At 39.2% G+C, this 24,968-nt stretch overlaps 2 protein-coding genes across 2 annotated transcripts; one reads left to right on the forward strand and one right to left on the reverse strand.

The window, feature by feature from the left end:
* Positions 1-2,093: 2,093 nt before the first annotated feature.
* LOC135214067 (trichohyalin-like) lies at positions 2,094-4,799 on the reverse strand. The gene has a single exon (XM_064248180.1). The coding sequence runs from the start codon at positions 4,797-4,799 to the stop codon at positions 2,094-2,096; it is 2,706 nt and encodes a 901-aa protein (XP_064104250.1).
* Positions 4,800-13,959: 9,160 nt separating this feature from the next.
* LOC135214088 (uncharacterized) lies at positions 13,960-23,680 on the forward strand. The gene is made up of 7 exons (XM_064248196.1): positions 13,960-14,280; positions 16,336-16,487; positions 20,490-20,637; positions 21,075-21,274; positions 21,742-21,900; positions 22,415-22,546; positions 22,704-23,680. Exons 1-7 carry the CDS (start codon positions 14,247-14,249, stop codon positions 23,091-23,093), a joined length of 1,215 nt encoding a protein of 404 aa, XP_064104266.1. The 5' UTR covers positions 13,960-14,246; the 3' UTR covers positions 23,094-23,680.
* Positions 23,681-24,968: the final 1,288 nt, after the last annotated feature.

The raw sequence follows: 24,968 nt of genomic DNA on the forward strand, positions 1-24,968 counted from the left end.
CCAACTGGCCTCTACCCAAAACTTACACCCACAGTCATCCACCTGGCCTCTACCCAAACCTTACACCCACAGTCATCCACCTTTGGCCTCTACCCCAAAACCTTACACCACAGTCATCCACCTTGGGGGGCCTACTACCCACAACCTTACACCCACAGTCATCCACTTGGCCCTCTACCCAAACCAATTACCCCACAGTCATCCACCTTGGGCCTCTACCCAAAAACCTTACACCCACATCATCCACTGGGCCTCTTACCCACAACTTAACACCCACAGTCATCCCACCGGCTCTACCCAAAAAAATTCAACTTACATATTCACCCACTTGGCCTCTACCCAAAACCTTGCACCCACAGTCATACACTTGGCTCTACCCAAAAACCCTTACACCCTACAATCATCCACCTGGGCTCTACCCACAAACCTTACACCCACATTCATCCCACTGCTACCCAACCCTTAACTTACACAGTCATCCACTGGCCTCTACCCCAACTTACACCACAGTCATCCACCTTGCCCTAACCCAAAACCTTACACCCACAGTCCATCCAACTTTGCCTCTACCACAAAAACCTACCCACATAAAACCCACACAGTCATCCACCTTGAGCTTACCCACAACCTTACACCCACATCATCCACCTTGTCTCTACAAAACCTTACACCCACGTTCATCCACTTGGGGGGGGGGGGGCCTCTACCCACAACCTTGACCCACAGTCATCCACTTGGCCTCTACCCAAAACTACACCCACAGTCATCCTACCTGGCCTCCTCCCACACACAAACTTTGGCCTCCCTTACACCTCATTCATTCATCCACTTTGCCTCTTACCCAAACCTTACCCCACAGTCATGTCTCCCCAAAACCCCTTACAACCCAACTCAATTCCCACGCCTCCCTACCCAAACGACACCCCAGTCATCACTTGGCCCCTCATACCCACAACCTTACACCCACAGTCATCCACTTGGGCCTTCTACCCACGGACCACCCCCACAGTCCATCCACTTTGCATTCACCCACAGTATCTCCCACTTGGCAACCCTCTTACACCCATAGTCCTCTCCCCCCAAAACTAAGTCTACAACCCTCTAACCCCATCCATCCATCGACAGCCTTAGCATACAATCTTAAACCCCCGACTCTTCCTTCACAACTTACACCCACAACCTCTACCTTCAACTTTGCACACACAACCTTACTTTCACAACCATATACCATTCAACAGCTCTCCCCCCACACCCACCACCCACAGCTAGTCTGATAGCTATGCGTCTTATATAGATTCAGTTAAAGGCTGCAGTTAGAGTTACTCGTAGTATTAGGCCCAGAGTCTTCAAAGCAATGCACCTAACATTTACCTTATATTCATTGGAGTTTATTCTTAGAAATGTATCAGATCAATATCAAACAATAGAAAGTGGATGCTAGGTGCAAAGCATTGTAGACTTTAGGCCAAATCCTACAGTAACCCTAAGTGTAGTATTTTTAACAAAGTTTTTTATAAAATGTATCTCATGGTTTTAAAGGGAGATTTTTCAGCTTCTGGTTTTACTTTACAAATTTCTCTCTCTCTCTCTCGTTGTTTTTGAACAAGACATTTTACGGACAATGCTAACCCTCCCTATTTTTCCGGGCTTGGGACCGGCACTGAATTGGGCTGGCAGGCAAGCCGGCCCAATTCAGTGGCTAGGTTAAAATGTGTTTCCCACAGCAGGAAAATGAATCAAGTCATCCAGTCAGACTCAGTTACTGAGCCCATCCTGACTGGGACCAAAGGGCAAACATGAATGGGTCACAGAAAGGCCCGATGACCGTGGGATTGAACGCGCACCCAAAGCAACATAAGAGCCACCACCATGAACACCTTCGGGGGAGGGGGGGAAGCCGTGGGGGGACGGCTTTCGAAGGTGGGGGGAATCATGGGGTTCCTCCAATGCTGCTGAAGATGTGCGCTCAGTCCCATGGTCGTCGAGTCAGTCCGTGACTCACTCATGTAAGCCTTTTAGGTGGGTGTTGCAGCTGGCTTAGTCCTCCTTTTCCTCACGAATCTCGGCTCTGAGGGGGCTCAATCTTACAGATCTCATCTTTCACTGCTTTGATGACAAGTTTTGTCATCGCGTTTTCCGGAAATCTCACAGTTCTCATCAGAATCTCTACGAGTGAGTTCCGTCAACGTCTGAGTGAGGACGTCCCACTGTTTCGGGTAGTTGGTCCTATCCTGCTGGGTATCGCAGTATTTCCTGTGTTGTTTCTCCTTCCTCAACCACAGGTCCTCATCTTGCTTCTCCTTTTCATTGATGCTGTCCAGAGTTTCAGTTCCATGTTGCATTGCAATGTGGTGCAGATGGAAGTTCCTCTGAGCTGTCCCGTGGAGAAGCGTCATTAGCATGTATTTGTCCTGTTCCCTCAGAGCCTCTTCCTGTCTCCTTTGGCGCTCCATGAGACGCTGTTGTTCCTTTATCATCTTTTCCTCTTGGATCCTCCAATTTTCTTTCAGATTTTCACATTCCGTTCTAAGTTGCTGGAGCTCTTTCTCACCTTCCTGCAGTTTGTTCTCCATCTCCTTCCTCTGTTCTTGATGGTCTTTTTCATCTTTCCTAAGCGTCTCTACTTCTTTTTCCCTTTCTTGTAACGTTTCCTGCCAGTTTACATTTTCCTGCTGTTCTTTAATTAGAAGATTGAGAGCATTTTCTAATCTGTCTTCCAACTCTAGCTTTTCAGCTCTGAGTTGTTTCTCTTTGTCTAAGAGATCTCTCAATTGGTCCTCCCTTTTAAGGACCTCTTCCTGGAAATTGTTTTCGAGTTTTGTCGCCTTCTGGCCTGCCTCCTCCAGTAAGGTGTCCAGTTCCTTGCCGTGACTGAGAGCGAGGCCTAGTTCCTCGATAAGTTCTTCTTTTTCGCATATCAATTTCTTCTCCATGTTTAGGAGGTTTTCAATTTGGAGGTCCCTGTTATTGAGGTCTACTTTGAAGGTTCTCAGGGAAGTCGCCATCTCATTTCCTCTCTTTTTTTCTTCTTTCAGCAAGTTTTCGATCTCCTTCCCATGATGGAGAGCATCCTGGAGATTTCTGTTCCTCTGTTTTTCCTTGCTTAAAGACTTCAGAAGTGAATTTATTTTCAGTTGGGTTTTGATTACGTCATCCTGAAGCGTGGCGTTCTCCCCTCCTAGTTCTGCGACCCAGTTCCTCATCACTTGTAGTTCTTGTGCCATAATCTCAGTTTTTGCTCTTTCTGCATTTAGAATTTCTGATGCAGATGTCAACTGAGAGTCTTTTTGGCGCAAAACTGATTCTAGGAACTGAACTTGATCTTCTAGTACCAAGTTCTTGTGGGTTTCGTCTGCCAGGTTTTTCTCAAGCTCACAATTTCTATCTTTTAGGTCAGCTGCTACCTCCCTAAGTGTAGAGTTTTCAGATTCAGTGAGCTCGAGTTTTCCTTGGAGAGTTTCTTGGTTCTCTTGAATGGCCATCAGTTGGTTTTCCAGTTCTTCTACAGTGCCTTCAATGGCCGTCATTTGCACTGCCAGAGTCGTCAGTTTCTGTTTGTCGTTCTCAGACTCTGTCGCTTGATGTGCCAGTAATTCTTGCAGATGGTCGACCTTCCTCTCCTTCTGGTCTAAGGCCTCCCTGTAGTCTACTACGAGCCTCATCAAATCTTCATTCTCTGCGTCAAGAATTTGATTGAAAGTTTCTATCTTTTCTAGTTTGAGGCTCATTTCAGTTTCTTTCTCTATAGCGCACTGCAGATCTCTTTCTTTGTCGACCATCTCTTTCTGGAAGAGCCTTTTCATTTCCGTCTCGTCTTCGTCCCTTTTCTTGAGCAAGTTTTCAGTCTCCTCTTGTCGTCTCTCCAGAGACGCTATTTGCTCCATCAGTTCTTTGTTAAAGTTATCTGCCTTCTCTCCTCGTTCCAGAGCCAGTTCCAGGTCGTGTTGTAGGCGACGGTTTTCAGTCAGAACTTGTTCTTTTTGAAGGCAGACGCTCTCGATTTGTCTATTCATCGCTGCTGTGTCGTCTGCCCTCTTTTCCAGTAGAATATCCTTGCCCTCAAGTTCCTTTTGAATCCGCTCTATCGTCTTTCCTGCTTCCTTCAAGAGCTGTTCCATTCTAGTGCCGTTAACCTGACTCTTTTCCAGGGATTCTTGCAACTTTTGCATTTCTACATCTGGTTGTTCTTGATATAGTGTGGGCAGGTCTGCTTCCTCCTCGGTGCTTTCCAGTTGTTCAGTTTCGGTGGTCTCTTCCAGTTCCGCGTCGCCGTCTTCCAGATCTTTCAGTTCTAGACTGTCTTCCAGTCTAGACACTCTACTCACATCAGTTTCCAGTTCATTCTCACTCTCGCTCAAATCAGATTCAAGGTGTTCTTCACTATCATTCATGCTGGTTTCATCGTCATCCTCACTTTCGCTCAAATGCATTTCATCGTCATCCTCACTTTCGCTCAAATTCATTTCATCGTCATCCTCACATTCGCTCATATCGGTTTCATCGTCATCCTCGCTATCATACTCATCTATACGTTCGCTTTCCATACATTTTTCCATTTCATCAGATCTTCGTTCAGACATTCCATACATCCAGCACACAGCAAGCGCCAAGGCTGCCAATAAGGCCATACCTACAAGAGGTTTGGCGAAGGCAAAAGATGGCGCAGTCAAGCTGCTGTTGGACTGATCGACGACAATTTCTGGTTCGAGAGAATCAACAGCGGCATCAAGAAGAGCACCAGGTACTCGGAAACCACTGCTGACTCCACAACAGAAATAAAACAAGTCGTCCAAGATCATAGCGTACAAGTTGCCGTAAATGATTCCTAGTACCACAAGTAAAATGCAATATAACTCAAACATGATGAAATGTTGACCATAGACTTTTGCTTTCTCAGTGTCTAGTTTTTAAAACTTCCACCGACACAGGACTCGGATTTCGGAGCCGCTTCTTGAAGATCCGAGGAACGCATTCGGTTGCTGGCTCGGCTCCGAAGGATTCTGCTTCTTCTTCTTCGTCTACTACTACTTCTTCGCTGCTGGTGTGGTGAGAGTGTCTCCGGCCGCTCCTGAAGCTGAAGCTGCGGCTTCACTTGTCCTTCTGGAGGAGGAGGAGGCGAGGATCTACGACGATTCCTCTCGGCCTCAGAGGAATGCTCGGAACGGAAATGTTTTTTCTTCACTTCTTCACCTCCCACGAAATCATAAGTTTTTTTTTTTTTAATCTTCCAGTTCAATTTTTCTGTCAGTAATAATAATAATAATAATAATAATAATGAATTTTATGTCTTCACTTATTCTCCTCCTTCGAAATCATGTCCAATATTCATGCAATAATAATAACAATAATAATAATAATTATAGCTTTATTGTTTATTGTTTCATATAATATATATATATATATATATATATATATATATATATATATATATATATATATATATATATATATATATATATATAGTGTGTGTGTGTGTGTGTGTGAAAACGCTTATATAATTACTATGATTATATTGTAGTAATGTTACCATTCAATTTCAGAATTTGCCTAATGAATTTAGCTGTACATAATTGTAAAGATGAAATAGCCGTGCAATGAGACTTGCAATGTTTTATTATTATTATTATTATTATTATTATTATTATTATTATTATTATTATTATTATTATTATTATTATTATTATTATTATTATTATTAAACTTTGACCCCGGGAGCCCTCGAGTAGTGGGGAATGAAAGTGATGATTTGTCCTTTTCGAAATCCGTTGTATTGACTTATATTTTGCCTTGGTCTATTTTTGGCATTTTGTAATCTGTCATTTTAGTGTAATGAAACCGGGTTAAATTGTTTATTTGTAAAATTCTCGTTGCATTCTTCACTTAATGGAAGGAAAATGCTAATATTGGCTTGGCTCCTTCACCTCTGCTCCATAGAGTCTCCAAGCCAATCCCCAATCTTTTGTCCAAATTTACTCATTAAAATAGACCACATCGCGGCTGACACTAAATGCACTTAATCTCTGTATAGTGGTTTGTTTTCCAACCATGATATATAGAAACTAAAGACAAGGCCATCTGGCTAATGACCAAATACTTGGTCTTGTTTTCAATTTAAAGGAAAAGATTGAAATAAGTAAGTCTGCACTTTTTGAACAATATATTCAGCTAGACGTTTACAACTTTTGCATTTATTTTCTGTGACACATGAGGTGTATAACTTGGAATACACATGATTAAAATGTTGGTTTTAAAATTTGGTGTTGTGTCTCAGTCTAGGGAATGCAGTGTTCCTACTGGCCCATGTCGCAACAGAGGGGTTGCTGGGAATCGATTCCGGTGTATTTCCATGGACCTGGAATGGTGGAATAAATGTCAATTTAGGATTGAGAGAGAGAGAGAGATTGAAGAGTTACTTTAAGAAGAATTTATAGTTCAAATATGGCTGTTAATATTAGATTTCGTTCTTGCTATTGGAAATGTATTTCATGTTTATTATCGTTTCGTTTTCAATTATTTTTCCTATAATGGAGGACTAGATTGTGTATGCATGTATACATACGTTCATGCTTGCACACATACGAGCCTAAAAGTAATGTTGAACAAAGTTTAAGGTTATAGCATTTGTAATTTATTTTATAAGAATGGTAGAGAAAACCATTTATATGTATATATATATATATATATATATATATATATATATATATATATATATAAATATGTGTGTGTGTATGTGTGCGTGCGCTTATGTCTGTATGTGTGTATAATTAAAAATCACAATAGATGCACATAACTTCAGTATATAAGCAAATACCGCAGTAAAATGAAAGGCAGAAGTTTCAGTAAACATACATACATACACACACACACACACACACACACACACACACATATATATATATATATATATATATATATATATATATACATATATATATATATATATAATATATATATATATATATATGTGTGTGTGTGTGTGTGTGTGTGTAACATATATATATATATATATATATATATATATATATATATATATATATATATATATATATATATATATATATATATATATGTTACGGTCATTTTGAGGAATTGGTCATTTTGCAAAATGACTATTAGTATCGGATATTATGGCCTTATTTTGTGACTTGGGTGAAAAAACTGACTTCGAGAGGAAAGTAGAGGTCTCGAGGTGTTGCTTTGACGGACGCTGGCTCTTGTCTCACGTCTATCGTGGGTTACAGAACGTGTTAAAAGTACTTTTTCGGGAAGGTGGTCGCGCTACGGTAGAGGCCAGGTGGCCATTCGGCATTTTACCGTGGTCTGAAAACATTCCATTTACTTATCTGTCTGAAAACGAAATATCAGTGGGATTAGGGACCTTGAAACCGCCCCCCCCCCCCCCCCCCCCCCAACGCCACAAACCTTTCCCACTGCGATCCCCTTAAATGTACGATAAAGGCTAGCCTGAGGGCGGGCTCCATTACCCCTACAAGTACTCACTTGCAAATGAAAAAAGTATCAGAAACGTTCTAGACAAAAAATATAGCAGAAAATTTTTTTTATATAGATGGAGGGTAATTAACCCTGGGGGTTAATTACTGTCGACAGACGAAACATAGCAGTAATTCTTAATAAGAAACCATAATCCTATAGATAAAGTTAATTTCCAAGGAAATACCCAAAGCAGATCTTGTAGAATTTCTGTCCCACTGACATTACCTAAATGTCTTCCGGCCATTCTGGGATTCCATATAGCATCTCACTACCTATACTCGGTTTTTTCCATCTGTCCACCCGCCTGTGGTGTTTGCGTATGGTATCACTGCGTCCCGGCCTTTGAATAGTAACATTCAGCTTACATTCAACAATAATAACAATATTCTATTTCGAATAATACCGGTGTAATTCGCATACAGTAAATTATTAAAACACTTTTCAGTTGCAAATGTACACCCAGATATCCCTTTATTTACCTAAAACTTACACATAGAGTAATTATTTAAAGCCCGGGACGCAGTGTTACCATACCCAAACACCACAGGCGGGTGGACAGGTGGAAAAAACAGAGTATAATATCTTTAAAGTACAAAATCTTCGTATACCATCTATATATCAGCAATTACTTATCATTAATACAGAAAAATGCTTCGTTATAGAGTAAACCTGATACAAAAGGAGGTTGTGGTTAGGTGAATGTTCAATGTAGAAGGTTAAATGTATACAGTAGTCTGAATCGGGAACAGGCTTATTCGGACCTTGGCTGATTCGGACCATGTACTGGCTCATTCGGACCTTTATCCAGGCTTATTCGGACCCTCATATGATTGGCCGATTTTTCTATGCAGTTTTACCTCCTGAACAGGAATTTTAAGTAATATTTATTCGGACGACTGTAATTAACCCCCAGGGGCTCGTACTGAACACGGCGAAACACATTGACGCCCCTATTCCTGGTGGCTTTCGTATTCGCGGGGACGAACGATACGGAATGCTTATATAGAAATACCCATTGCTATAATATAAAATTATTAGTGTGGGTCCGAATCAGCCTAGCAAATAGTCCGAATCAGCCAAGATTAAGGTCCGAATCAGCCAAGGTCCGAATCAGCCTGCATCCGTCTGAATCTACCGAATAAACATATCAGCGAAGTTATAATATAGTACACTAAGACTTAAAGTATAATGAAAGAAAACAGTGCCTACAAGAATATAAATGACGGATACGTGACAGACGAAAGTCACTTACTTAAAATGGCCGCTTTTGAGAGAGAGAGAGAGAGAGAAGAATAGTCACGTCACGTGACCCACTTTCCAACAATGTAGTGCCATAAATAATTTCCTATTCATCTTAATCAAATCAATCTAAGACACAGCATTAAAAGATCTAATGGCATAATTTAAGTATCGTAAATATCTGTTGTCGTATTCATGTTTATAGATTCACTTGGATTTGCAGTCCAAGAAACGAGACTGGTTGAAAACCCTCCCATCGTTTTTTCCTATCGTGTCTCACATTACTCAAAAATCGTTAAACAGACGATGTAGTGATCTTGGATTAAATAAATATAGGTACTCGCATATTTTCATGACTAACAGAGTTAGATTTTTTTTACCGAAGACAGGAATTTTCGTTGAGAAGAAGCAGATAAAATTCTAAATGAGAAACGGGACTAAAATTTTTGAAAAGCACCGTATTTTGAAATAGTTACAAAAGCAACGGAATATAGCTAATATTCCCCAAAAATATCCATTCTACATAACGGTACACTAAATATATATTATCCACTAAATATAAATTAACGGTCCTATAATACTTAAGCCTGTAACGCTCTCGACAATCCCTGACACCGCCGCTATAGACATCTATTGACAGTTATTGTAACTATAAAAAGCTATAAATAACTTTAAATATTAACTAGCAACTAATTCGTGTACGCCAAAGCTCTATCAGTCGATTTCACGTAAGATATCAACAATTTTATCAAACCGACATGCAATATAAGCCATTAAGTAAATCATGATTCATTTCTTGTCAAAATCTAATTCACTTTACGTCTAAAGATGGCTAAATTAAATTGATTTCAAAAATACAAACTGGCAACTTTTGTAATTTTAGCCCTTCCCATAATTAACTATTGTTTAAGTACTTTATATTTTCATATATAAAATTTTTTATGTTAGAAATCTAAAATAATATAATATACACTTTATATTTATTATTCGTTGGCCATAAAAATTAAAATTGGTGGTATATTTTGCTTATAAGTCATGAATCTTAAAGGTATCCTGCCACGAATGTCTGGTAAAACAAACAGCAAGACGAATTCCCAAATGCTCACATTGGCATAAAAGCGCAACACCGTATAACTTTAAAATCTCTTTATAGACAATGCAGCGACAATTGATTGGATTGAAATAAGTTCTCAAAATTGTTTAATCTCGAAAAAAAGTTAGATTTCACAAGAACATTTGACATTTTAAAGGAGCTTTGATAAAGTTGTTGTGTAAAATAGGTATTAAATTATTCAACAAACACTTTAGTGAGCCAGAACAAGATTATTTTACGATCTTGAAACACAATAATGATAAACATAGTAGCTGGCAACTCATTCAGAAATGAGTAAAATATCCACGAATTTCAGAGTTCTGTGAAATGTCAGATTGTTCAACTCATAGCATTAATCATGATATAAATACCGAGTTATAAGCGAATGATGATAGTTAGCTGAAGTTACGGAATTCACTTAGAAAATGATTATGTCAAAGGATGACTGACAACTTCTAGACACTACGAAACTTAATACTTGTGATATGAGTTACTTACAACTAAGCTCATTTGTGCTCAGATAGATTAAAATTAAAACTTAAAGGAAAAAAAATAGACATAGTATTGTAAAATATATTTATGTTTAATTTCATTCCACATCCGTATTTTCATTTTAGGTCAGTTTCCCTGCAAAAACTTCGTCTGCCGATTCTAGTCAGCTGGGAATTCTATAAAACAGCTATTGTCTTTATCCTTTTAAAAAGCAAAATAATTTCTTTGTTATTGAAACTATTATAGAATATGTTAGAAACCTCAAACTACAAATTTTATCGCTGTCAGTACTGTATTTTACCTAAAAATTAATAATCTGTGAGGCTTTCAGCTGTGACAGTTCTGGCAACAAAAACACGGGTAAGGCGAATTACTGAAAAGCCTATAACACGGAAATTTAACATTTCAAAACCTGCATAATCATTAGAGCAGTGCATGAGATTTTATTAAATACAACAATGAAAAGAACAGAAGTGGTGTTTTAATTCATCCATGCTTTCATATGATCTGCTGAATTAAGCAATACTGGATCTGCTCAATGCCTGAGCAAGACATATTGAAATTTCGCGTCATCTACATGAGAAGGCGTGGGTTTACCAACTTTATCGCCCACCCACATCCCGCCCCACCCGCCCCCCCACACCGCCCCCCCCACACAGAAAATGTTTGAGACAGAAGTCATTACCCTCTAAGGGGTAAGAGTATGCAGTACAGTAAGAAAACTGGTGTCCCAGGAAGCGCCAGCGGTTGAAATACTGACATGTACCAACAGAGCCTGACATTTCTTGGTGGTGCCTGTGTAGGTACTGATCAGACTCAATGACGATCAGTTGCATAAGCTGGTCAAATGTGTGTGACAATCATGGGGAGACGAACCAAAACACTATTTCAGCTCAATTTATCGCATTTATCTCATGACAGAAATGAAATGATTGCTTGATTTTCTAGATCATACGATGTTTAATTTATTATTATATATTTTTTAAATTTTCAGCAATTTTTCCCTCTCTTAGGCCCATACCCTTCTCATATACCTTGGCTGTCACCTACCACTCGACTATATAAATTACTACTCAGGCAAAATGGATATTTTGGGAAACAGGACCAAAAACAAACCAAATAGGTGTGACTGAACTTGTGCAACGAAAAGATGCTAATTCGACCTAATTATGGGGGAGGTAGTTGGAACTAATAAACTGAAACGAATTCTCTAAAACATAATTCCCCAAATTTGACTGTCTTTGAACTCTCTCTCTCTCTCTCTCTCTCTCTCTCATCTCCATCTTCTCTCTCTCTCTCTCTCTTTCTCGTAGTACGTCAAAGCATGGAACATAGTTACACGCAACAACCGAATAGGCGGACCTTTTTGATGTCTCCAAATGGCCTGGAATAATGACATTAAAATGGGCCATTACCCATGAAAGAGAGAGAGAGAGAGAGAGAGAGAGCAGGCCACCACCATTACACTCAACTGTCACGACAGCCAAATGTAGCGTTTCAAGATTATCATCATTATTCAACGCTAGTGTTCGCGCTGTTTCCTAGCATTCTTATTTCACATCTATAATCGTATGGTTTTCGTAACGAAAAATAAAATATCTAAAACAGAAGAGCAAATATTTTGTCTCGCCTCTGTCACCGTAATGGGAAGTCCTTCCACTTCCACCACTTCAGGCATACTATTCTAGAAACTGTCTACTATTCTCAATGTTGCCATTACAATTATTCTAGAAACTGTCTACTCTCGTCTACTATTTTCAATGTTGCCATACGAACCAGCCTAAATGATTGTACAGCTCACGCAGAATTGTGGCATTAGGCCTGTTATTATACACGAGTCTTAGTCGCGTGGTAAATCTTATGGTACAATACGTACCTCATCAACTTCTATTGAATGACTCATAATGACATACAGAAAACTATAACTGTATCAGTCACACCATAAAGAGGTTAAAAATATATAAACAAACTTTAATGGTAGCTATAACATTTCCAGGCATTCCTTGAAAGGCAGTAATTTTTTATTTAATATAAAACTTATTGAAATTTATCAGTGTTGACTAAGTTCACCACCACAAGATAAATGAATGAATTGAGGCTTGCTTATGTTATGGAAAGTATTTGTATATAAAAAAAAACAATATAATCTCATTCAATTTCAAAGGAATATCCTGGATTTTTTCCTGCTTGCAAGTATACTTCAGGCGATGAACAGATAAAACGAAAAAATACAGAAGTCTGTCATTAGAAGTCTTTTTTGCTGCCATTTCTTTTACCCATATTATCCTAAGTTACTTCCATAAACACACCATCCAGTTACTTCAAATCTTTCGTCTTAGAGGAATGGCAAAGAATATTATAGTAGATTCACATCACCCCTGCAGCTGATGTCTAGGCTTGTCCCTTACGACGCACCTGATTGGCTGTCGATAAGCCAATCACGGGGCTGGAAACTCTCAGTCCCTCGAGAGAGTTCACACAGGCAGGATGTATGTTCCACCTCTCCTGAAGGATACTTTTGAAAGACGTATCCCTCATGAGGTGGAACATATATCCTGCCTGTGTGAACTCTCGAGCAAGACTGGGAGTTTCCAACCCTGTGACTGGCTTATCAACAGCCAATCAGGAGCGTCGTCAGGGACGGGCCTAGACATCAGATGCACGGGTGATGTGAATCTACAATAGTTAGTCATGCTGCCTGAGCAACTTTGCATAAAGCTGAGTCAGCGAAAGTTTGCGGCAGAGCGATTTGCCGAATTTCTAAATGAAGACGAGAACACGAAAGTTATAATCTTGACCAGACCTAAAAATGACCTAGAGCCACCCAAGGTCGCAGGGAGAATTCATTCGAAGACTGAAATTAAATTCATGCATTCTTGGTAATTGACCAAACTTTTGTGTAAGTAACAAAGGCCAAACTTTAAACGACTTTTATATAGCTATAGATCTTCAAAGCTTTCACGGGTTATGAAGCCGACCAACCTTGCTGCTATAGTGTACAGATCATAACGTCTTTTATCGTAGAATATCGTTTCCATCATTTCACAGACTTGTGACCCCTTAACTAACAGTCTTACATTCCATATCCTGTCACACGAACCTTTGAATTTTGTCTCACAAACATGCTTTCTTTACCTGACAAGCATTTTTTTTTTCTAGCACAAACACGTATTCCTTATCGTACAATCCCTCCCTACTTATCTCACACACTCTTCCTATACCTAAAAAACAACGGATCCTTAAGCCTACTTAAATCAAAACATGTTGTCTCCAGGTCACCACACCGTCCTTATCCCCTGCAATACAAACCTCACAAACCCTTACACCTTCCACACAAACGGACAGCCTTCACCTCATAAACACTCACTGTACATCCCACAAACATCTCTCTGCAACAACCCCGTAAAAAAAATTAAAATTAATGACAAAATCTTCGGCTTCAGAAAAAACAATCTTCACGTCACGCGGTTCGATACACACCCAGCTGACGTCTTGACGCTGCCGGGGCAATCAATACCCACGGATGATTGACCACTTTCGGGGAGGGCAGACGGCCAGAGAGAGAGAGAGAGAGAGAGAGAGAGAGAGTTGCAGTAGCAGGGGAGCTTAGTTGCAGTCGAAACGGTGACCAGAGGAAGGTTAGGAGTCGTCAAGGTCTCGCGGTCGTGCGTTCTGCACGAATTGGAACGATCGCGGTATATATATTAGGCTGCATTTCGTTTCGTTTGTGGCTAAGATGTAATGTGTGTGTAGGGCTCGACGATGACGTAACTCCGTAAACTGGGAGAAAGTTGTGTAAGTATACTTATTGATGCATATGAATGTATGCAGTATATATATGTATATATTGCACACACAGATCAGCGCCACCAAGAAGACTCCATCGTGGTCTTAACATGACGGGATATGGGAGATTTAGACGTCCATCATGAAAAAAAGCCGCAAGCCAGTTAATAAGAAGGGTGAGTGAACGACTTTACAAAAAGCTTTTTTTTTATCATTATGGTATGAGTAATAACAATACCTTTGATAATAATAATAATAATTCCCCTGCTTGACACTGGACGCGAGATCCTGTTCTAATAAGAATAAAAGATTACCTTCAGCATTTATAATTTTTTTTAAATTCCCAATATATGAATATTGATTGGCCAGTTACTCAGAAACATCGCTGAGCCTGAGAAACGAATTGTAAGGAAAATAGAAAAAAAAAATATCATATAAAATCAACTCGCTTAATTCTGTCATTCTTTTTAACAGCATTTGCCTAAAAAGAGGGTCTTCTACCAAATTAATAATAATAATAATAATAATAATAATAATAATAATAATAATAATAATAATAATAATAATAATAATAATAAGTTAACCGTGAAAGTTTCCAACCGCGGTAAAGGGAATCAATATTCAATTAGCGAAATTCCGCGCTGCACTCATTGCAATGCGGTATGAAAGTATAAGTTCTCCCATAAAACTTCAAGTGACTTTGAAGTATACAAACATTCATTTTCGCACGCATCCCAAATTGAACGACTTTGAAAAAGCTTCTGATTCCTGATTTCGCTTTTGCGTGAATGATCTATGATCTCTCATTCATACAACTTCTGCCAGACTACTTTTGTCTTTTTTGACTTTTTTCTTATATTTAAAATCCTTCACTTTTTCAGTCACCTTGCCCGATTTTTTCCGCCCAGATATCTGCATTATCCTCTTCCACCCTCCCTTTGGTTTGCAGATTGGAACGCCAGGTAATTCACAATCAATCAATCGTTCATAACCGCAGCTCAGTCTAATCCTATAGCCCGCTCTTGCTAGGATGGACCAATTATTACTTTCTTACTCTTGTACGAAGGAACCGGTATGAATACAAAGTAACACGAATGGAAATAAGGATAATCAATACTATGAGAAAGAGAATGCTGCATCATGAAGCGAGGTAATAAGAAAATAAAGAATTAAAACTTAAATAATAATAATAAAATCACAAAATGCAAAATACTTTGAAAAAATTCTCGTAAGATTCCACGTAAGCATTATACGCCATTCTCCCCCTCCACAAGAACCAAATGAACAGCCCCCATTGGGATACGCCTCCCTTTCCCCCCGAAAAACAGTCCCCCTTTACAGACCTCCCTGAAACCAGCCGCCCCTCACCCCCACCACTCTCGCAGGCCATGGTATAGGCGTGTCCTCGTAATCCCAAGGGTCCCTTCAGGGGAGAGCCATATTAGTGAGTTAGACTCATGGCAGGTAATCGCTCGTAATTGGCCAGATTTATCCGGTGGAAGGAAGCTTATACTTTGCGAGCGAATGTTTTTTTTTAGGTTTTTCATAATAATAATAATAATAATATTAAAAAATCTTCATAGTAGCACGAGTCTTCAAATGGAGAAACAAATCCACAGTTATGTAAATGTACATATATTTCAGTTTAAAAACAGCGAAGATAGCTTTCGGGAATCTTCTCTGTTCCCCTTATCAATCAATCAGATTGAGAACGGGAACCGAACAGATTCCCGAAAGCTATCTTTGCTGTTTTTAAACTGAAATATATGTACATTTACATAACTGTGGATTTGTTTCTCCAATAATAATATTAATAATAATAATGATAACAATTGTTTAATGGTCGTAGATAGGTAAAGTTAGTGGCGCACACCTTAAAAACTTGATGTAACAAGTAAATCGTATTCCATTAAGAAAATATCTATTGACTGGCAAGCAAGAGTGATTCGTTATATATATATATATATATATATATATATATATCTATATATATATAATATATATTATACTATATATATATGCTAATATAATATAAAATTTTATGCGTACAACCTTCCTCCGGCCCCTGAACTTGTCTATAGAAGGCAAGGATGCTATAGCCAGCCCAAAGAACTGTTTCGTTGACCCTAGGAGACGCAGGTATAGCTACATTTATACAGCTGGGTGGACTGGTAAGGAAGAGAGAGAATTCCAACCTGAACCCATAGTTCATTCTCGTTCTCCTTCGGCAGGTAATAAGAAACCTGCCCAGACCACCAAAGGAGCTCCGAAACGGAAGACCGAGGACGCCGCTCCGGCTGCCGACGCCGCTCAAGAAGATGAGGCAGAGAATCCCCAGCCCTCGGAATCACCCAAACCTGCTCCAGCAGAGAACTCCGCTGAGGTAAGTTTCTGGACAACCCTCTTGTCATTTTCTAGTCCAGGCTCCCTTCCCCTCCCCTCCCCTTCCCCCAGCTCCAGAAACTGGATAAAGAAGGTGGGGGTGGGGGAAGGATTAAGAGAAGAGTGGAGCTGGTGGAACTTGACAACCCTCTGTCATTTTCTAGGCCAGGCTCCCTCCCCTTCCCCCAGCTCCAGAAACTGGATAAAGAAGGTGGGGGTGGGGGAAGGATTAAGAGTGGAGCTGGTGGGACTTGACCTGAAGGGTGTATAGGTTTAGTATCTTTTAAATTCATACAACAATAAGCTTTATACAGTAATGGGCTTCCTACAAAAATAAGGTCCTTACAAATGAATGAATGACAGGCCTCACTGAGGATTATTGCTCATGGCATGTAGGCAACTTGGTCTCCTTAGTCGAATCGAATATTTGTCATTGTCCCTCTGCCAAGCCAACCGCAATCATACTGAAGTCTTCGCGTGCACAGCAAAGAAACTCTATGAAGATCCGTAGCTGTCATGGTCTGTACAATCCCTCTGAAGAATGAATGAATCATGAAATTTAGCCCATAAAGCCCACCCAGCACTGGGGCAGTTCAAGGCATTCGGCGCTGTGGATAGTGAAGAGAGAGAGAGAGCTGGATTGGTTGTACAAGATAAACAGATCTGTAAAATAAATTAAATGAAGTAGAATCATTTCAATAGTGACACTGGAATAAAACTCTATAATTTCATTAGTAAGTTATAGTTAGACAGTTGAACATCAAGATGGAAGAAAGAGAGTGACAACGGAGTAAAAGTAAAAGGCTAAAAAGGGGGGGAATCCAACCCCTTCAGAGGCCAAGGTAAATCAGGTCAGGCAAGAATGGAGCCATTTGCAGTTCCTGCTGGGATAGATTTAACGAGACAAGTAGCGACACTGTGGCACAAATAAGTAACACGTAATTGATTTAATAGTCCTCTTTCAAAGCGGGAAATCAGTTAAGGAGTGCCATTTTGTAAAGGCTCGAGGAATATGGCGCTATGCCTTGGTTTGTCCTTACATCGTTACTTGTTTGAATTGCATTCTTATAGGTGCCTTATATTTGAACATTCTGATGACTTTCTTTCAATTTGTATGTCATTATATATCCTCTTCCTTTTCGTTTTTTCCTGTCTCTTCCCTGGACACAATTTAAAGCTTACTAAGAACGTTCAGGTAATTGGGGGTTATTCAGTATAATAATAATAATAATAATAATAATAATAATAATAATAATAATAATAATAATGATAAAATGGTTACAGAACCATCCTGCAATCCACTGCAGCATGCACCAGACCTCAAAGGTCAGTTGAGACAAGAACTATACGACAACACACCAACAAAGATGATGATGATACCGGCAAGAAAATAACAGCAATAATAAATACAACAGCAATGATGATGACAGCACAGCCGTAAAAGAATAATGAAAACCTGATCCTCCACCGCATGTGACAGATTCTCCCAGGAAATTTCGGAACGATACCTTATCACCAGCGTCGCATGCGACCGTAATTTGCATCGATGTATTGACTGACCCCTTCGGGCTAAATTACCCTTCTGAGAGACCTCTCATTTTATTTCCTCCTCCTCCTCCTTCTCTTCCTCTCTCTCTCTCTCTCTCGTGAATCCTGCGTCCTGCACAGTAGGATATGAGGACTTCATTCATTCGCGTGACTCACCTGCCCTTTGGAGGAAGTGGGACTAGAAGACATAATAAACCCCATCTGGTTTATTATCTCTCTCTCTCTCTCTGTCTGTCTCTCTCTCTCTCTCTATGTATATATATATAGTATATCTATATATATATATATATATATATATATAGTATATATATATCTTACTATAATGGGCATAATGTCTGTCCGTCCGTCTGTCATTCAATCACGGCCAAACGGCTGGTCCGAAGGGCATGAAGCATGGCAGGGTTATAGTGGGGACCCCTAAGATGGTTTATAATTGGGTTTCATCCTACCCCCTCCACCCTCCGAAGTGGGTGGGGGGTGAGAAGGAAGGGATTCCCTGAAACGGAGCTGGTTCTTGCCGTGAAACGAGGATGTTATGTCCGTAGACTTAGTTACTTTACGAATTTTCATTCATAATTTCTTTATGCATATGTTTGTTAGTATACATAATTATAAAACTTTTCCTACAGTGCCGAGAGCACTGCTCTAACAACCACTTAAATAACGGCGTAACTGCACCGTCCGCTCACGGTCATTTAAAAGAAAAAAAAGGCTTAATTAATATCACACGACGAATGAGCTATAAGCGCCCTTCTCTTAAATTCCAGCCATGAATATCACTGGTGATTTGTTTAGCCGTTTTCCTCGGTCTAATTAAAAGCAGCTTTTTTTTTTTTTTTTTTTTTTTTTTTTTTTAACAGCCACTGCTTTAGAGACGCGAATTTTAAGTAGTAATTAGCCGATGGACGAAGAAGGAGTTGCGTCTCGGGGTTATAAGTCTCCTTTGCTAATGATTTGTTTATGGGTGATTTGTCTCTGTTCATTAGTTATTTTGATAACAGTAATAATAATGATAATATTGATAATAATGATAATATAGTAATAATGATAATAGTAATAAAATGATAATAATAAGAACAGTAATAAAGTAATAATGATAATAATAAGAACAGTAATAAAGTAATAATGATAATAATAATTATAATCAATATTATTATGATTGTGATAAACGGACCAGTAATTATTTACTCAATTTGGTGCTTTAACAAGATTGCTGTTGACACATGATACTAACCTTAGCTTTCCCATACGAGCGGCAAATGGGCCAAAACGAAGCGTATAGTATTATTATTATATTATTATATATTAGTATATATACATTTGTATATTACCAATGATTTCACTTCAGCACTTCCCAAAGTGAGGACCACAGAATAATAGTGTTATAATTCATAGCACTTGCTAGAGCGAGAACTTCTGTCATCTTTATGATAGTGTTTTAGTTTATAACACCTCCTGAAACAAGGACCACAGTTAATCTTTATGATAATGTTATAGTTTATAACACTTACTGAAACAAGGATCCCATTTAATCTTAATGATAATGTTATAGTTTATAACACTTCCTGAAACAAGGATCACAGTTAATCTTTATGATAATGTTATAGTTTATAACACTTACTGAAACAAGGATCACATTTAATCTTTATGATAATGTTATAGTTTATAACACTTCCTGAAACAAGGACCACATTTAATCTTTATAATAATGTTATAGTTTATAACACTTACTAAAGCAAGGACCACAGTTAATCTTTATGATAATGTTATAGTTTATAACACTTACTGAAACAAGGATCACATTTAATCTTTATGATAATGTTATAGTTTATAACACTTCCTGAAACAAGGAACCACATTAATCTTATAATAAGGTTTATAGTTATATAACACTTACTGAAAGCAAGGACACAGTTAATCTTTATGATAATGTTTATAGTTTTATACACTTACTAAAGCAAGGACCACAGTTAATCTTTATGATAATGTTATAGTTTATAACACTTACTGAAACAAGGATCACAGTTAATCTTTATAATAATGTTATAGTTTATAACACTTACTGAAGCAAGGACCACAGTTATTCTTTATAATAATGTTATAGTTTATAACACTTACTGAAACAAGGATCACAGTTAATCTTTATAATAATGTTATAGTTTATAACACTTACTGAAACAAGGATACCAGTTTAATCTTATAATTAATGTTAAGTTTATAAACACTTAACTGAAACAAGGATCACATTTAATCTTAATGATAATGTTATAGTTTATAACACTTACTAAAGCAAGGATCACATTTAATCTTTATGATAATGTTATAGTTTATAACACTTACTGAAACAAGGACCACAGTTAATCTTTATGACAGTGTTATAATCTTATGATTAAAAAGAATTACTTTATAACACTCACCAACGCATTTTTAAACATTTTTTTTTTCACTCCTTCAGGAGAACAACCGCCTGCAGGAGGTGGTCTTTTCGGCGTGGGCCAAGGCCAATTTCGTAGGCAAGTACAACTACGGGTACGACGCGAGATACTTCAATGGCCTGCAGTACCTTATGGACCACAACTCCGTCACCATAGGGCCCCCGACGAGTGAGTTCTGGGATTCTGATGTGCTTTTAAGTTCTGCTATGATGTCTCTCTCTCTCTCTTCAGGTTGGTAATGAATGAGAAAAGTCGGTATTTATACCTAAGTCTATCTTAGTTTAACTAGACCTCTGGGCTGATTAAAACAGCTCTCCTAGAGCTGGCCCTAGGAAGGATGAGATATTTTTTAACGTGGCTAGAAACACCAATGGGTTTACCCAGCAACGGGCCCTATAGCTTATTGTGGGATCCGAACCACATTATATCGAGGAATGAATTTCTCATCACTAGAAATATATATATTCCTCTGATTCCACTTTTTGGCAGGGCGTGGAATATGTCTCGGTAGGGGTGGTCTGTAGAGAGAGAGAGAGAGAGAGAGAGAGAGAGAGACCAAGTATCCTGCTTGATATCATCAAACCCTCATTCATTCCATTCCTCAGGTGGAACGTACATTATCAAAGACATGGCAGGCAAAGTCCTGTTCTACGCCAACACTCCCGTAGAAAACGACACTCCGTGTTGTGGTTACGGAGGGACTTACCTAACTGGGACGAACTTCAGCGTCGCCTCGGCACTCTACCGGCAAGTTATGAGCATCAAGAAGAAGGAGAGGAAATATTGCTTCTTCACTGAATATGCCGTAAGAAGGAGAAGGAGTATTGTTTCTTTGTTGTCAAAATGTTCTGATAAAATTGTCGTTCATCTACATACGTTTTAAGTTCTAATAGTCCAAGGGGGACTATTTCTTTTCTTTCCAAAGTTTCTGTCAAATTGGTTTAGATGCTTCCAGCTCTCAAGATTAGGATCAAGATGTAGTTTTTATTCAAAACCAGGCCATGCAATATTTTCCTTCCTTTCTGCCAGTCTCCCAAAATATCTGCTACTCGAATTCATTCATAAATCTACCTTCGTCCATTCTAATGTCCATTTCGTCACTGATACCTACATTTTCAACTTTCCTTCTTCGCATACTTGCATTTTAATCAATTTAATCAACAGAGGTCGTGATTCAAGATCGGGAACTCGGTCGAAATCATTTCTGTGAGAAATCTTTCCACAGACGATCGGAATTGGCATTTCTCTAACTTATCTTTATTTTCTCCCCAGGAATGGAAAATAAAAGTGACAAAGTCGGGGATCCTGGGTCTGATGGAGGTTTGTCACACCGACAAAGATTACTATCTACTGAAGTGGAAACCGGGGAAAAACTTGTGCAGTTTCAAGATGACTTTGTCTAATTCCCTGTTCGGAGATCGTCACTACAAGGTAAAGTCTTTAGGAGTGTCTGACACTGTACCTATACGCTTACAAACCAAACAAACGCTTGTACTATATTATCAGGTATGCCTTTACATATGGTAAACTGACATATGCTTTTACTCTGGGTATAAACAATAAACGCTTACATAATAAGGTATGGCAAGAGGTTATATATATTGTATCTGACGCTGTACTATAATAACAGGTATGCTTTTACATATGGTAAACTCACATATGTTTTTACTTTGTATAAACAATAAACACTTATATAATATGTTATGGTTTACATCTACAAGCCACTGGACAAGTCCAATGGAATAATGTGGATGTATTCTAATTACAAGCATTTAAAAACAAATACGTAACACATGCTCATACAAAATCGCTTGTAGGAGCGATAACCATACAGTAACATATATACAGGGTGTCCATAAAGTCCCAGTACCATTGCAATAAGCAATAAATACTTGTAATGAAACTGGGACTTTATGGACACCCTGTACAATACCCTTCCTTTCAGATACTACCAGCCTCCATGCGTCATGGCGTCGGCAGCATCGTCTACAACCGGGGCAATGGAGTCCTCCTCAACTTCCCCAGCGGGTTCAACATCCCCGGCAGGGCACTCGTTATGGCCGGCGCCATCATCCTGGTAAATGCCCAGGGGCATCTGTGCCCTAGTATTGATTGTGTTCTATCGTTAACTAACGTCGCATCCACGACGAAAGGAGATACTACAAGAGTTGAAACAAAACCCGATGTTTACCTAATGGACGCCTTTTTCTTCTTCTTCTTCTTCTTCCTTCCAGCAATACGAAATCGAGGGCCAGGAACTCCACCGCGGCGTTGGCGGGTACTACGTGGCTCCCGCTGTGATCGTGCCCGAGAGTTTCGAGGGAAATGGAGCACCACCACCTGCAGTAGGTGGAGGAAGACCCGGTGGAGGACTAGGAGGAGTAGGAGTAGGAGTAGGAGCTGGAGGAGCAGGTTTGGGGGTAGCAGGAATTGGAGGACCAGGAGTAGGAAGAGGGGGAATTGGAGCAGGAAGAGGAGTAGAGGTGACAGGGGTGGGAGTTGGAGGAGCAGGCTTAGGAGTAGGTGGAGGAAGAGGAAGAGGAGTAGGAGGAGGGAGAGGTGGTAGAGGAAGAGGAGGAGGAGGAGGAAGAAGTATTGGGACAAGGTTGGGGGCTGTTTTTTAAAGGATTTCTATGTCGGGTCTGACCTTAGGAGTTGTGGGAGAAGCAACATTTGGAAGCATTGCTTTTTCATTGAGGTTCCTATTATTGTCTGGTCAGTATCTGAATGGGTGATCGCTAATGATTGTCTGTTGTTGTTCGCTCTCGTGAGCAGATCTTGGGACACTATGCGTATATTCTAAGACGTATGGCCCGCGGAACTGCGTCTCTCAGACCTTTAGCATTTTAGTGAATCTCGGCGAATCTCTGTGGTGAATTGGTTTTCATCTGAATAACCTGTCTGAATGTTGACACACACTGTGTCATTGCCGAATGATTGTTTTCTGTTCTGTGTGTGTGTGTGTGTCTACGTTTTCAGTGTACCCTACTCTATTGCCTTCTGCAATTCTTTGTGTTGGGATCTCAACCGAATAAAGCCTTGAATATGCACTGTGGTTTTCTTACTACAATCTTGCTGCAAGCAGCTCAGCCTTTCACGACCAGTGGCCAAGTAGCTGTTGTACTGTGAGGATGCCTAAGGATTTGCTGAAGAGGAATCCGACTGTGTTGCAAATTTCGGGTCGTGCAAGGCAGCGACGAGCTGGACTGGACGACTGAATAGTGTATTTAATCATCTCTTTAATAAATTCTCATACACGGTAGTTTGTCTATCATTGTCACAGCCTAATGAAGACTAAAGAGATCAATAATAACTTAAAGGAGAGTAAATGCGTAATTTCTCGTCACTTACGATACTACAATAATGTTTAAAAAATATCAGAGATGTAGACCTAATAGACCACAGCAATGATGAAGTAGACTTTCAATATCTGTATTCAATAAAGGTGAAAGTTCATCATGGGTCAGAGAGACTTTCTAAACTACAGGTCATTTCAGAAGCGTTATCAGGTCATTCTGTAAGTTCGTGGGAATTCCCAGGGCCGGGAACTTAATAAGAAAGATTCATCTGATTTATAAAAAAAAAAATCAACGATTGAATTATTCAATTTGACTTTCATATGAAAGGGAAATTCATGATTTTAGAGGTCAAAATAGATCTATAGAATAGGTAGACCTCTGTGGATTTTCATGGTTCAAAAGATTGAAAGAAGAGTATGACTTTTCATATTCCAGGCAAGGAGGAAGATGGAGAAGGCTGACCAGAAACAGCGACCCCATATAGAAATGGGAAGAGCTGAAGGTAAAGAAGAAGATTAAGTCGAATATCAAGCTTCAACTAAATTCCCCACGTGCGAGAAGAGAACATTTATATGATGGGAGAAAGTAAGAAAAAAATGAATAACTGTAGATCCAGACAAACATTCCAAGTACAGAAACAATGGCAGATACGTTTGGCGCTCTAGAGTAACTTTTACTGCTGTAAGCATTTCTGTAGTATTGTCGACATGCTTTAGGAGCTATATATAGGTTGGGGGGACAAGGGGTCACAGTGAGAATCCCAAAGATCTAAACGGAAATGGGTGAGCGAGGCTGCGCTAACACCTGATGTAATACATGCGCGCGCTCTTCGTAATTAATTAAATATATATAATAATAAACTTTATATATAAATGTATATGTGTATATATATATGTGCGTGTGTGTGAGCTATAATTTGGATCCCCTCAAACTGAAAACGGATTGACTACACCTTGACGACTCAGAGACGGGAAAACAAACTCTGAATTTTTCATTTGCTAAACTATGCAAAAACTTATTTACATGGCCCTAATGTTCAATACATTAATTTATTCACTTTTATCAATGGAAAGGTGAGTGATTTCTGAACAGGGTGATAGAAGAGAGAGAGAGAGAGAGAGAGAGAGAGAGAGAGAGAGAGAGAGAGAGGTGTGGCACCCTTTGTGACACCATAGATTTCGCATTAAGACGTTCAGTCAA

The sequence above is a fragment of the Macrobrachium nipponense genome, chromosome 45, assembly GCF_015104395.2.
Source record: "Macrobrachium nipponense isolate FS-2020 chromosome 45, ASM1510439v2, whole genome shotgun sequence".
Taxonomy (NCBI): domain Eukaryota; kingdom Metazoa; phylum Arthropoda; class Malacostraca; order Decapoda; family Palaemonidae; genus Macrobrachium; species Macrobrachium nipponense.

What these genes read in the sequence shown, in the direction of transcription:
- LOC135214067 (XM_064248180.1), bottom strand. Translation starts at nt 4,799, where the DNA reads ATGATCTTGGACGACTTGTTTTATTTCTGTTGTGGAGTCAGCAGTGGT.
- LOC135214088 (XM_064248196.1), top strand. Translation starts at nt 14,247, where the DNA reads ATGAAAAAAAGCCGCAAGCCAGTTAATAAGAAGG. An exon ending in CACCATAGGGCCCCCGACGA is followed by an intron (nt 20,638 to 21,074) that starts GTGAGTTCTGGG and finishes TCCATTCCTCAG; the next exon opens with GTGGAACGTACATTATCAAA. An exon ending in GCTTCTTCACTGAATATGCC is followed by an intron (nt 21,275 to 21,741) that starts GTAAGAAGGAGA and finishes TTTTCTCCCCAG; the next exon opens with GAATGGAAAATAAAAGTGAC.